At 43.2% G+C, this 14667-nt stretch overlaps 1 protein-coding gene across 2 annotated transcripts; it reads left to right on the top strand.

The window, feature by feature from the left end:
* The first annotated feature begins 3144 nt into the window (after positions 1-3144).
* Positions 3145-14098, top strand: depdc7a (DEP domain containing 7, paralog a). Of its 2 annotated transcripts, none has more exons than XM_062386869.1 (9): positions 3145-3283; positions 9120-9582; positions 10934-11064; positions 11168-11360; positions 11958-12178; positions 12291-12433; positions 12514-12639; positions 12917-12995; positions 13103-14098. In XM_062386869.1, exons 2-9 carry the CDS (start codon positions 9128-9130, stop codon positions 13324-13326), a joined length of 1572 nt encoding a protein of 523 aa, XP_062242853.1. In that variant the 5' UTR covers positions 3145-3283; positions 9120-9127; the 3' UTR covers positions 13327-14098. The 2 variants fall into 2 exon arrangements, with proteins under 2 accessions (XP_062242853.1, XP_062242852.1); XM_062386868.1 differs by lacking the exon at positions 3145-3283 and adding an exon at positions 4335-4414.
* The last annotated feature ends 569 nt before the right edge of the window (positions 14099-14667 follow it).

The raw sequence follows: 14667 nt of genomic DNA, 5'->3' as shown, positions 1-14667 counted from the left end.
TCCTCACTGATGTGTCCTGCTCAGAACTATACCTTACTGATTTGGTTGGGTTCCATTTATTTGCTGGTAGGAGTCTGCAGTTGATATTGGCCTGTGTCCCTCTGGGGGACGAGACAGCAGGTCAAAGGGAAACATGTCGTGATGCTCGCCCACCGTGTTCTCATGACCAAACTATTCACTGTGAATGGGTGGCAGACATTGTGTCATCTGAAAGGCTCTTGGGCCTGTTGAATAAAATATGATTGCCCAGCCCGGCCGTCCACAATGCAAAAATTACTGGCAAACACCCCCCGTGGAACAAAACTACAAACGTGTCTCTGTGCTGCAGCGACAGTTCTGTGAGGAAAGCCTCTGTCCTCTGTCCTTTGGACTGGGAGGACACGGGGGTGGAGGACGGCCAGTGAGGCGAGCGATTGAGATTCCAGTACGGCCACGACTGGTGAGGACAGATACTGAACATCTGCTCTCCAGATGAAAAGCATCATGAATTTTAATGCACTGCATCGTTGCATGTGTGGGAGAAAGACCGAGAGCACCCTCGAGGCAGCGTGAGGATGTGAGAAGGGACACGTTCTGAAACACTGACAGCTTATTGGTTTTGGAAATGCCCTCAACTGAGAACTAGTGTGCTGTGTGGTGATGGTGCACTTTTAAAGCCATTTGTAAGCAGTCAAGTAGACAGTTACACAGCAGAACTCTGTGAAAGAGGAGAGTTTAGATTCCTCCTCAGTCTGGCAGCTGCTCACGTATCACATCCCACTGATGACTCCACATCTGGATCTGTGTATTTAGCACTGGTGGGAAGTAACTAAGCATTAACTCCAGAACTATATGTGCATATTCCTGGTTTAATTTGTGTCCCCTTTCTGTTGAGACTACTGTTGCTCAGGAAGTAAAGTGGGTCGTCCACTAACTAGAATGTCAGCGGTTTGATCCCTGGCTCGTCTGGTCTGCTTGCTGAGGTGTCCTTGGTCAAGACACTAAACCCCCAAGTTGCCCCAATGTGAATACACTGGCAAATGTAACTCGTGCTGCTCTGAGTGATGGATAAGACTAGAAAACTGATACAAATATTGTCTATTTACTTTTCACAACAAGCAGTGGAAGATCTTTGATTTATCTAAATCTGGGCCATAAAGGGGACGATTATATGTCCAAACTGATTCAGGACGATTAATTCCTTGTTTACTGTTTTCTGCATGGCTTTGAGCACAGGGACAGGGGCACTTCTTGGGCCAATCAAATGTCCGCCAGTGCCCTCTTGGTTTCTCAGAATTTCAGTGAAAAGTTCTCTACCTGCGTGAGAACAGTTCCTCTTTTTTTTAGAGAGAGAGAGCTACATCCTGGAGAAAATTCCTCAGGATATCATTATCATATTATTATCCTAAGTGTAAACAAACTACTATTTGGGATAACATTGTATGACCGATTAGTATGAAGGGGAAGTAAAAGGAAAAGTGTGGGTCTTTCCAGGCATATGACGGAGTGAAAGGAGAGTAAATATTGCTTTGACCTTGCAGACGAGAGTTTGATTGTATTGACGAGAGTGCTTTCTCTTTTTCTTTTCTCTCTGTCTTTCTTTCTTTCTCTCTCTCTTTCTCTCTTCCCTTCTTTGTGTCACTGAAATGACACCTTCAGCTTTTTTGACCAGTTGACAAAATACCAGATCATCTAAATACTTCCTTCAGCTGAACACTGGTAAAACCAGTTTCGGCTCCACACAAAGGCTTCGTCTCACTGTACCTTAAACCTGAAGGTACTGAGCTCAGAGGCGTGGCTTGGCGTTGTTATACAAAGATATGAGAACTGTATAAATATAAAAAAACGTCACCTATTGAAGCTGAGAAAAAAGAGCTAATCTGCTCATGTTTGTTCTTCAAAAACTTTCATTGAGCTCTGATGAAGTCACGGTTCAGGGTTTTTTATGTATTGGTTCTAACTATAAAGACAGGGTTGGTCATGTGACTGAATTCAAATGAATGACTTTAAAACTCACATATGATATCATCAGTTTTTATGAAAGAGGCGTTTTCAACTGCCAATACAGAAATTAAAGATTTCGCTTTTTTTTTTTTGATATCCATTTCCCTTCTGCTGACCCATACATGTAATTCAACAAAATCCTTTTCAGTTCTATCCTAAATGATTATTTTTGGGTGCATTTAAAGCCTTTATTCTCTACCACCAGGAGAGAGATGCAGCAACTGTCCCCAGCCCGACTCCATGGACACTACAGGTCAGGGTCAGCCTCTTGACCCTGCACCCATCTCTGTTTTGTAGTCTAGTCTAGTAGTGGTTGTGTAGCAGGAGCTGTGAAATGTTCACATCTACTTTGAAGTGTGGGCTAACCTCCAAATACACTGCATCCTACATTTCCCATAATGCAGCTGCAGCATATTTCATAAGAACCATCCTGCCTCTCAGTTCCACCAAGGACTGAGTAGTATTTCATGTCAGTGGAGTCCCTCCTTAAAGTTGCACACATGCTCATGTGCTGTTTCCTAAGAGCAGAGGTTCACTGACATTTCAGGCCCCCACCTTCAAAATAACTAATAGAGACAAGTATCCTGAGTGGTGGTTGATGAATACAAAGGGTGTTGATTTGAGTTACTTTGTTTAAAAGAAAAGCTTGAATAGCACTCAGTAGAGAGCACACCTCCACCAAAGACCCAACGATTCTGCACCAAATGTCTCACATTCATTTGAATATAGCTCTAAAACCTTAGAAGAAACATATAAAAAGAAAATTAGAGATATTGCTTTATTTTAATGGCTTTATTTTAAAGATATCTACTATTTGTAGTAATATTAATACTAGGAAACAACACTTGATTTTTGAATTTGATTTGACTTCCACGACCCCCCTCTGGTGTCTTGTGACCCTCCCAGGTGATGCCGACCTCTAGTTTCGGAACCTCTGCTCTGGTGAAACCTGCCTTGCTCAAGTCCATGACAGTATGTAATATTGTGACTATTCTCTCTAGGTCCTGACTCTGCTCTCTCACCTGGTGGGGAAGGAGCATTTTTCTAAAGAAGAGGTGAAGAGGACTGCCATCAAACCGGTTTGTCCCAGTTACACGCCTCACCCGCAGCATGCCTGTGCCTCATGATCATAATAGCTGTCTTCCTTTCAGTCTCACTCTGAGCCGGTGACCGACTTCGGCTTCACAGTGTCGACTTACTGCTTTTCCCTCGTCGGATTACACTTCAAGGAAGACGGAAGGCTCCAGGTGCGAGGCCAGGTTCAGGGAAATCGGTGTCATCACATCACAGCTCATGTGAGGTGAGGAGGTGTTGTTTGTTAATAAACGATGACTGCTGATGTGATGGGTTAAGATCAGCGCCGCTGCTGATCATGAGGCACCTGCAGTCATGTGACGCCAAATAGGAAAAGGAAACAGTTGGTTATAGGGGCTCTGTGAGATTTTTCCTTTTTTTTTTCTAAATACTGTGTATACATTGGTGAACGTTGCACCAGGCTGGTTACGAAGAAGATGGAAACACATAGCATTTGATGGTGAGTTATTCTCTCGGAGGAGGAATCCAGAGCTGACTGTATATTTCTAAGGTGACATTTTTGACTTTGGTGGTTACGTTGTATCTTAGAAATTATTTTTCTTGATTTCTCATAGGTGATGATGTGACAACTCCTCTCCTATCCCCTTCTTCCTTACCCCTTCTTTCCTCACCTCTCCTCTACACTTCTTTCCTGCCTCTTCTTTACTCTCCTTTCCTTTCCTGTCCACTTCTTTCCTCTCCTCACCTCTAATTTTCTTTCCTCTCCTCACCTCCTCTTTCCTCTCCTCACCTTTTCTTTTCTTTCCTCTTTCCTCTTTCCTCTTTCCTCTTTCCTCTCCTCCCCACAGTTAAACATTCCTGGTCTTTATCAGATCAGATTTACAAACAATGTGTGCTGTAGAAGTGGGTAAGTTAAAGGTTGTTTCCTGACAGTTTAACTTTACATCAATAAACAAATTAACATCGAATCTGAAAATATCGAACTTTGAATATGAAACTCTAAATTTGTTTATTTTTCTCATAGATGAATATTCCCCTGACACGTGTTTTCATGTGTTAAAAAAAATTACCTGGGCCATGCTTTGGAAATTAAGCCTCTCCTGGATTATTTTTTGTTATCAAGCGAGCTGTAACTACAGTCTCAGCTATAGAAACTGTAGTGTGATAGTTGATAAACACTGAGACGCTCACGATCAGGCTGAAGGAGGCGGGGCTGTGATTGGCATGAATAATGTATCGCAGTGGGAGGGGACGGTTTCGGTGGCTGGCTCTAGTGCTGAGCTGCGTGCGTCACGTCGGGACTTGCAGAGCATGGACGGGATCTGACAGAGAGTGTGTGTGTGTGCGTGTGTGCGTATGTAGGGACTGGACGAAGTCTGAATGCACCGATCACCAGGTAATACAACTTTATTGATCAAATATAGATGTTGCTGCTATCTGCTTGTACTTGGGATATTTGATTTGAACTTTTTAACCTGTTGAAATGGTTTGGATTTGGCTGAGACTCTCGGGCTGTGAGTAGAAATGTGAGGTGCCATTTGGGACTTTGGGTGATAGGCTGTTATTTGTTATAGAAAGGGAAGTATATCAGGCACTATTATATTACTTTCTCATTTAAAAGTGGATGTAAATTCACTGTGTTTTTCAAATATGTCCCGAATGTTTATCTCACCTTTCTTTCGCCATGTTGTCATATTTTCTATAAGTATAACAACAGCATTAGGAGGCAAATTTGATAAAGATTTCATACTACATTTGACTATATAATTAAGATCACTTAAGGACAAATCAATGAACCTAGATAACCGTCTGAGTTCCGTGAAATTCAGCGTGCTGGGTGCAGAGTCAGCAGCATGCAGCCTGCAGCAGTGTTATGTGAAAACACAGGTAGAACCGGATCATCGTCATCACCATGTGTATCTTTCCACCACACACACTCACTGGGGATGTGAGGGCTCAGATTCATGAGGGCCCACGAGCCCCTCGACTTCCACCGTGTGTCAGTGCTGAGGCTCGATCTGTTAATCTCACCAGTCTGAGCGTGTTGAGGAGAATGAAGGGATCTGCCACAGGCTGTTAACCACGACCTGCTGCTGCCATTGGTCCAGCAGGGCCCCAGTGCGTTTCTTTCCCCATCGTTTGAAATCCTCACCTGTGCATTCTGCAGGTTAGACAGGGGCTTCATGCCCAAATGTGATCAGTCTCCGTAAAGTGGACAATTTGAACGTTGTTACCTTCTCAGATATGATCGCCGGGAAATGTCCAAACAATTGGACCTGGACTTTCTCCGGATTTTGCCTTTGACACACGATCAACGCAGCGACTCGTTCTTCTCATCCTGATGTATTTGTATAGTTTCTCTCTTTGTTTCTGTTTTGCGTCCATCACGTGTTAGCAAAATGTCATGACTCTGCCCACTGGCTGGCGTGAATCTACTGGAGGATCTCCTGCTGTTTTCCCACATGGGCTCATTCGGAACGTGTCCATCTTTTAATGCTTGGGGGCCTGCAGGAGAAACTCTGGAGGACGTCCGCAGCCTCTCGCTCGGATATTTGCTCTCTCACATAAGCCATTTTCAGACACCAACTCCGGGGAAAGGTCCGGAGAATTGTGTCCCGACTAATTTCGGGACTTTACCTTCCACACATGAGAAGGCAGAGGGAAATTCTCCGTTCAGACACATTCACAACAACACATTCTCCGGAGCATTCAGACGAGGGGTGTTGCAGCAGGTAGAGTCAGGTCGTTAACGTATGAATTCCGCTGCAGAGATCACATGTTTTTCTTAAGAGCACAATAACATTTTCGACATTTTCGACAGAAACTCTCTTGACATCTTCGTCCGTGTCTACTACATGTATTGCGCTGCTTTTTCATCCAGAGACATTGGTTTTCTTTTTGTATTTTGTGTTAAATACTTGTAAAGTGGTAAAATGGACTGGATGGCCATAATGTAGAGGATGAGGTAAACTTACACGGAGCATATAAAAAGACAATAACTTTATTTTGTATATAATTTAGCATTAAATCATATTAACATCCAATATAGCTTTCATGTATTTTAAAGGATGTTAGACACAGGCTACCAAACAAATATACACATGGAAAATAATAGGATTGCATAATTAAGTAATTACACATACAATTTTTTAATTAATGTCATCAAGTGAGTTTGTTTATCTTGTTAACATTAATTTGAGCAAACTTGATTTATTTGTTTTATTACAAGTTGAAGCATTAAAGTTGGTGAACACCTCCCTGTTTTCAGTGTACAAGTACCTTTAAAATTACATCAACACATACCTTTACTATTACTAGGGTGTATGCGAACAAGTTATAACTCGTTGATGAAAGCAGCTTTAGATGGTTATAAACTGCATAAACACAGCTTGCCTGACCAGGACGCTGAAAATCAGTTTCTGCCGAATGATTTCTTTTTGGCACGACACATCTTAGTAAATATCACTCCCATGTGTTTGAGTTGCAACCACCATGTTCACAGGGGAGGAGATTCCCATGTGTGTCTGTGTTTGTGCTCCCTCTGCGGTTATTTACCCACTCTGATGAGTGCAAACACCCGCTGCACTGGTGTACCACACTGAACCACATGCATTGTCCCACCATAGTCTGTCTATCTGTGGGGTAGATCTTTTTTTATTTTTCGCGCCAAAGGCCCGGTGAAGGAGACCGGCGTCGGCTATGCAAACTGGCCTCAAATCTCTGGCTGGTGCACGCAACCAGAGGTGACAGAGCAGAGCCGGGTTCCCAGGATTGTTGTGACCCGCACCTGACCTTCCACTTCTTCTCTTTTCTTTTTTTCTCTTTAAACCTTTTGAACAAGCATTAATGGATATTGATCAGATCCGGATTTATAGTGTGACTGGTAATCCCGGCCTCCTGGTGGGACGCTCCAGATGGCCCTGCCCTAACTCCACGTCAAGGATTTCATTCTGATAATTAAGTTTTTCCTGCTAATTGGTCCAAAAGTATTTTGCTCCGGTGATATTCTGCATTTTAGTAAGTTTAAAATGATACAGTGACTAATGGACTTCTTCTTCCATTTATTCTAAGGAAGCATTTTCAAACTTGAGTTCCTCAAAGCTTGGAATGCAATACTTTAATGATTTGTGTCACCAGATTATATTTTTTTCTGATTCCTATAACTGATGCAAACAGCTGATGTGTGTTTTTGCTCCAGCCTCTGTTGTTCTTCCCTGATTTGCAAATTCCCAGTTCGGGACCATTCTCTCCCCCAGTGGGACGCACAGTATGACTTAGATGTATCTCATTAATCAGTAGATCATCATCACATCTTCCTCTCCTCCCATCGTGAGCATTTTGTAGTTTTTCTCGAAACGAGTGGGTAAACATATGCTCGAAGCTGTAACACCCCCCCCGGGTGTTTTGTTGTCACATTTTACAGATGGGTCAGTAATTGTATTTGTCATGTTGTGTTATCGGCCTGGCTGCTGCTGCTGTCGGTGCCTGATTTATGGCCCCTGGCCTCTGTGAATCTCTCAGATCCTCTCCGTTGCATTTGCTCAACAGGCTTTAAAATGCCTCCTGTTGTGAGATGAAAAGCCACAGCAACATCTCGCCAAAGGACGGCCCTCATCTGCTGTCATCGGTCCGGCTTGGCTTACAGTGAATGCCGCAAATCCTACAAAGACCTATATCCAACACAGACTGGCAGATGAAATATGCTGAGAAAGTGTGTTTAGTGTGTCAGCCTTTGAGTGCATGGGCCAGGTACTGCTTTACTTGCCTGTTACGCAGCCCGGCAGTGGGAAATACAGCAGGAACACACAATTGTATCTCTAGTGGGAGAACGCTCACAGTGTGATCATTGTCTTTGTTTCCTTGTGAGATTGAGTGGAGCAGGAAGTGTGGAACGATTGCATAAGAAAATCAGGCACATTTGATGCTTCTGTTTTCTTGAACTTACAGCGAGTGACTCTGCAAGTCTCTGAACACCCGTCTATTGTGAACGCCAACTGACGTCAGAACTCTGATTGTGGGAGATCCAAACATGCATGTCTGCTCTCCGGATCATATTTTTTCCCCAAGGGTTTTAAACGGGGTTGAATCTTCAGCAGGACCGTCACGGGGCTCTCTCACAACAACGAGGGCCGCACCCTTCAACTCACGTGGTATCTCGGCACAATAACAATAGACAAGGTAACATGCGGGAATCATTTGTGTCTCCGACCACAGTTACACAACAATTACTTCCTCTAAATACACAGACTGCAGTATTTGCTTCTTAAGTGTTAATCGTGTTAATCAAATTAAAAGTAAGCTTGTCAATACGCAATGCACAAGCGTGCCTCCTCAAAAGAGGATTTGGGTCCGGCTGCTACCCCCCCCCCCCCCCCCATTAGATTGCATTGATCCCGGACCTTTAGCCGTCACACCCACGTACATTAACGGAAATTTGAATTCTAAGTATGTGACATTACACAGAGGACAGGGTGTGTGTGTTCGGTGCAGACAGAAAGCACCGTTCTCTGCAAACTCAGACAATAGACAGAGCTGAGAAAGTCAATTGTGGAATAACAAGTGGATCGCCAAAAGGATGAGTGATTAGGAGAGTTTAGGTAGTTGTGAAGGGATTTTATGGCGTCTGCCTGTGGAGGCAAATGGGTGGTGTTGTAAAGTTCCCCTCATGTGCGCAGTATGTGTGGCTGTAAATGCTCTTTATATACATGTGTACATATATAAATGTCCCTCACAATTTCCCAAAGCCCGAGTTATGTCCTCCAGTCTGACCTACAACAATCGTTAATCAAATTTCCAGACGTAAAACCCCAAGAAGTATCTGTCAGATTTTCTTGAAGAATGACTTATATGATTAACTGATTTTAAACTTTTCTGTTTATTGACAAATTTTCTAGTCCTCTCGTCCACTTCATCGAAATCTGTGCCACAAATAACTTCTTGCATCTTGTGAACTGTCATCATGAAATGTAAAGGATTCTCATTCTTTTCCCGGCCGGTTTATGACTTTTATCTCTTCTACTTCAACCCTCTCTTTATTGACCGCCTCCACCTTCCACCTTCCACCTTCCATCCAGTCATTCTCTCTTCTCCTCCTCCATCAGGACAAGTCATGGCTGGGAAGCCTTTCCGGGCCACCTACATCTGGAGCAGCATCATCTCCAATCTCCACACTCAGGTGGAGGTCAAGCGCCGGCGCCACAACCTCAAGTCCTACCATGACTGCTTCCTGGGCTCGGACGCCGTGGATGTGGTGTTGGCACACATCACCCTGAACCGCTTCTTCGGCGATGAGGACGTGCCGCGCTACAAGGCCGTCCGTCTCTGCCAGGCCCTGATGGACTCGAGGGTGTTCGAGCCGGTGGGAATTAAAGTGTTTGGGAAGGAGAAGAAGCGAGCGACGTTTGAGGACAGCAGTTTCAGTTTGTACAGGTTCCTGAGCCCGACCACCACCTCCTCATCATCGCTGGCCGACGTCAACTCTCACTCCACCAGCACCATCGAGAGCGGCTATGACTCACCGAGCATGAACAGGAACAAGAACAGCTATAGTCCATCACATGAAAGGTACAGACTCTTGTCACAACATCTTCAGATCCCATTTTTGATTCGCTTTGTTCTCCGTCCTCCTGATGGCCGGAGCTAATCCCAAATCCAGCGTGGCCTCTGAAAACTAGTGAAGCATGACACGTGACTCTTGAACTGCCATCATGTAGTCATGTTTTGATACTATTCACTTCCAGTAACCCTTTTGTTTCGGTGTGTTTCTATTGGATTGTGTTTAACAGGATTTCACAAAAACTACTGAACCAACTTTATTGAAGCTTGGTGGAAGTTTCCTTTGAGTTGATTTTGTTGGAGCTGATTTGATTAAAGGGATGGATCTACTTTCTTTAATCTTGCATGATAGTGCGCTCACCCTGGCAGGACTATAGGCTTACACCTAGTGTCCTGCTAGTCACCGGTTTGGCAACTTTCATTTGAAACAACAACAGAATTAGCCAAATATTAAAAGAAATGAATTTGCTTTGTAAGTCCATTGTCAATATGCTTAATAAGTTGATAGCACTAGCAGCTAGCTGGTTTAGCTTAGCACAAAGGGGGAATATGGGAGAAACTAGCTTGGTAACAAAGGCGACAAATCCACTTGAAAGTGCCACGAAAGATAACAAGCTAAAATGTTGTGTTTTGCTTGTTTGCAACACCAAAACTTAAGCATGAAAATGGAAAAATGATCCTCAAAGTTTTCATTTTCCCAGTATTTTTGGTTTTGATCAGTTATTTGAAGCTGCAAAACTGAAAGGAAATAATGAAAAGTTCTGATCGACAGCTGAAGCTGACTCCTGATTGGCTGAGTGCATGTAATGGCGGGAGCTCGCTACTGTGACTCCATCCACTGATCACTACTGTGGTGACTTTGGCTGTTATATATTATATTCTATAAACTCAGGCGATTCTCTTTCTCTTGAGTGAAGTTGTGTGTGTGGGGGGGGGAGCTGTAGAGCTCTGAGCAAGGACAGGCTTTATTGATGAGGGGCGAACACATGGCCAGCACTTTCTGTTTGTTCCCCTTTTGATCCAATGTTGTTGTAAGAGTGACAGCACCAGGCCACACCAGAGAAAGTCGGATGGGCCTAATGGCAGATGAAAGAGGAGCCATGTGCTCAAACAGTTAAAATGAGGCTTCTGTTGTTCGCAGCATTGGGCCCAGTCAGGGCTTCACGGGGATAATTCCAAGTAAACGGAGAAGGAATCAATTTTCAATTGGCTTATTTAATGTCCATCAGAGATTGTTTGATGCTGGAAATAGAGCATTTATTTTGTCAGATATAAAGCGAGTCACAGGTCCTAGGCAACCTTCAGCATTTCTTTCTTTCCCTAACTTCCCACTGATTGCTGTTGTTTTATGACTCTTCAGACACGAGGTGCTGGGCTACTCCACCCACTCCCCTGTTAACACGGACAAGTCACTGGAGGACGTGCTGGGAAACCTCAACCTGAGCTCGACCGTCACCCCCCAGATGATGAACCTCGGCCTCTCGCAAGAGCGTAAGTCCTCCCTGATGAGACACAGGAGAGTGTGACGTGAAAACACAGGACAGGCTCTGTGTTCCTTTGACCCTTAATGACATTTAGCTCTGTGTTTTCACAGTGGTGTATGAGGTGTGGCACCAGCAGGCTGTGTTCAGGCTGTTGCAGCTGGTAGAGCTCCCCCTGCTGGAGAACCTGTTGGAGGGCAAGGACGCATCTCGGCCTCCGCTGCACACTATGGACAGTGACCCGGACCTGTTGTACACATCGAGCTACCTGGATCGAGAGGTCCTCAAGGCTTTCGGTGAAGCCCAGTGAGTCCTTGAACATATTTATTATCATCTGTCAGTCCTTATTTACTGTTTTAGACAACTGCTTCACAGCTAATAATGTCACAAATATATATATATATATATTGAGTATTTATTTATTTAGGGACATTTAACTTGAAGATTTGCTGACTTGTGTAGGCGTAGTTACTAATTAAAGGGAGATAAATATGTCCAATACAAAAAACACATCATCAGTAAACAACAAATTTAATTACACATATAATAATGATCCAATAGTAAACAATATAAACCTGACAGGGGCCATTCTGTTTCACATGTACTTAATGTGTGGGTTTGAATCATACACATCAATTTACATCTCATTCGTCTGTCTGTCTGTCTGTCTGTCTGTCTGTCTGTCTGTCTGTCTGTCTGTCTGTCTGTCTATCTATCTATCTATCTCTTATGATGTTACAATGCTTCTTATACCAATAATTATGTGTAATTACTTCCAAACAAATCATTTTATTTAGATGTATTTTTACCTGCAAATGACAAAATCTATGTTGCATTACTGGAAGCAGTTGAGTTCAGTAAATATCCAAAGCTAACATGACCCTCCCTCTCCCTCTCCCTCAGGGCCGATGAGTGGATGTCAGGGGCCGTGGACTGTCTGGAGTTCCTGCCTGATGAACTGGTGGTGGAGGTCAGCCGAGGTTTGGCCGGTTGCTCGAACGACCTGCTCCAGAGTAAGAAGCTGCTGTACGAGGTGCTGGCTCAGCATTATGGACACACACAGCAGCCGCCGCTCCTCAGCAACCACGTTTTTGACATCCACTCGGGCATCTCGGAGCTACTCGGTGAGTGGGGGGGCTGGTTCAGTGTTGTCCTGCCCGTGTCACTCTAAACACGAAGGCTGCTTGGCTCTTGCGCAGCATTTTCATCCTTGTGTTTCCTTTGGTCTTTTTTCAGTGAACGGCAAGCGGGAGCAGGCTCTGGAGGCTCTGCAGCTGAGCCTGAAGCTGCAGGACTCTCGCAGCAGGGAGGAGCTTCGCAGACTCCTGAGATTCATGGCCACTGCAGCCAGATTACAAGAGGTCAAACTGCACAAAGAGGTGAGAGCTTGTGCGCGTCTTGTGTGCGTCTGCAGATGTGTCTGTTAGATCTTTGTTAACCCTAAACCTTTCTCCGTCAGATTGAGAACAGAATGGCGGTGAAAAGGTCTTTCTCGAGTGCCATCGTCTACAGCAGGAGACTCCCCAAAGGAAAGGTGGACTTGATGGTTCTGTTCATGATGGATAACCACTGCGACCTTTTCAAAGTGAGCGCTACTCATTTACTGTGTGTATGTGAACGTGTGGAGACACGTCACAATCAACGATCTGCGATAGACCTCAGGCACAGGGAGGGAAAAATGCTGTTAACACAGGATGTTCAGAAGAAGGCTTGCAACCAATCAGAGATCAGATATTTATAATTCAAACTGAAATGAAATAAACATAATAATTAAATTTAACACAATTCTATTCATATTGATTTGGATCGTTCAGTCGAAATAAGGAGAGTTTTAACAGGTTTTTCTCTCTCTTTTCCACCAGATTCCTGTAACTCTGCACAAGATGGTGAGCGACAGAATCACAAACATTGTAAAAGGGAAAGATCCAGACATGATAACAGGTTTGCACAGGTCTCGTTTACCTCCATTTTAGTAGAAATCCCTTTGCTTTGGAAAAAGATTTTCTTCTTACATTTCATTTTTGTTTCTCCACCTCTCTTCACTGCAGGAACGACGTTCTGCACAAGGTTGAGCCCCAAGGCCTTTTCAGAAAACACACAAAAAACCACGAAAGAGGAGCTTTGGTCTTTACTGCGGACGATCCACGAGAACACGGAACTCTCCATCAGAGAGAAGAGACGGCTGCTGGGACAGTTTTACAAAGGCCATCCGGAGATATTTGTTCAGTATTTTGGAAATAGATTGTCCAGTATCAACATGTTGCTACGGTAAAAAATGTATATAAAAAAAAAAAGGTCATGTATTATAATGTAAAAAGATAAACATGTAAAAAGAGGAGCCGATGTGAAGATTGGTGGTATAGTGAATATTAGCCGGCATGTAAATATTTAAAGCTACTGAAAAAGAATGTGAAGTTTGAAAAGATACTCTTAATAAGCTGCAATATTTAAGGACATATTTACTTGTCTTATATTTTAGATATTTATTTGGTGCAGGACACTAACATGAAATGTCCGTGAAACCTCCAGAATGACAAAATGCAATCTGGCATTAGTTTTATTTTTTTTTTATGTTTTTGCACTGCGCTGTGTCTTGATGGCGTTTTTTGCGTCTGCAGCCAGTAAGGATAAGTCTGCACAGGACTTTTACATGGACATATTCTTTGTGCTATTGCAATAGGAACAGTGGTAGCAATTTCAAAAAAGAAAACGTGCCTGTTCATATGGTTTGTGGAGCCATGTGATGGAAATTTGAAAGTCTGATGTGCTGTTGCAAACAGTCAGAGACATTCAGGAGAATCATCCCTCTGGGCTTTTGTGTTTGTTGCTACAAAACAGATGTCAGCAAGTTTTTCTTTTTTCTTTCTTTCTTTTTGACTTAAAACCCTTTGCTGCATTGTCTGATTAAAAGAGAACAATGTCCACAAATGTTCCTGGTCGTGAGATATTTTGCAGAACTTTATGCTCTAACACAAGAAGAGCTGTGGACTTTATGTTCAGTTAGATTTGTTGCTACTGGAGAGAAAAAACAAGAGTGAGAAGGAACAAACAAGCAATTGCTTCTAGATAGTCTTGATTGAGAGCTCTACTAAATGTTATTTATTCAGAAGCTAAAACCTGATGTATTGACTTGTTTCTCTTTTTTACATTTGTCTGTAAATGACAGATTACCAAATGCAGAGTGCTCTGCATAAACACTTTTATACCATAATGTTGGCAGTGAGTTGGCTCAGAGGTGAGATAAGCAGCCGCTCACCCAGAACAAAGGCTGTGCTGGGTGGACAAATAATCCTGTGATCAGTTCAATGTGAAAAAGAACAGCTGGCTAATAATAAAACATGTTCACTGTGTAGGAGATATTATTTTCAAGTAAAGAGATTATCACAGCTGAAGATCTGCCTGGACCGCTTTTACAGCAATAAAACATGTTTTAATAATAGCTTAAATGGAAAAGTTAATATGCTTGCCCAAATAAAGAGTTAAGTTTTCAAAAAGAAACTGTAACCCATTGAGGGGATAGACTGCCATCTAGTGGTAATGATCGGACCTGGTTCAGTATCACGGTTACATGAAATCCTTATAAAAAGTTAATTCAGTTACAGAGAAAGACAAT

This window comes from Platichthys flesus, chromosome 1, assembly GCF_949316205.1.
Source record: "Platichthys flesus chromosome 1, fPlaFle2.1, whole genome shotgun sequence".
In the NCBI taxonomy this organism is placed as follows: Eukaryota; Metazoa; Chordata; class Actinopteri; order Pleuronectiformes; family Pleuronectidae; genus Platichthys; species Platichthys flesus.
Note: the sequence above shows the minus strand (reverse complement) of the source record. Positions and strands in the feature narration are given on the sequence as shown.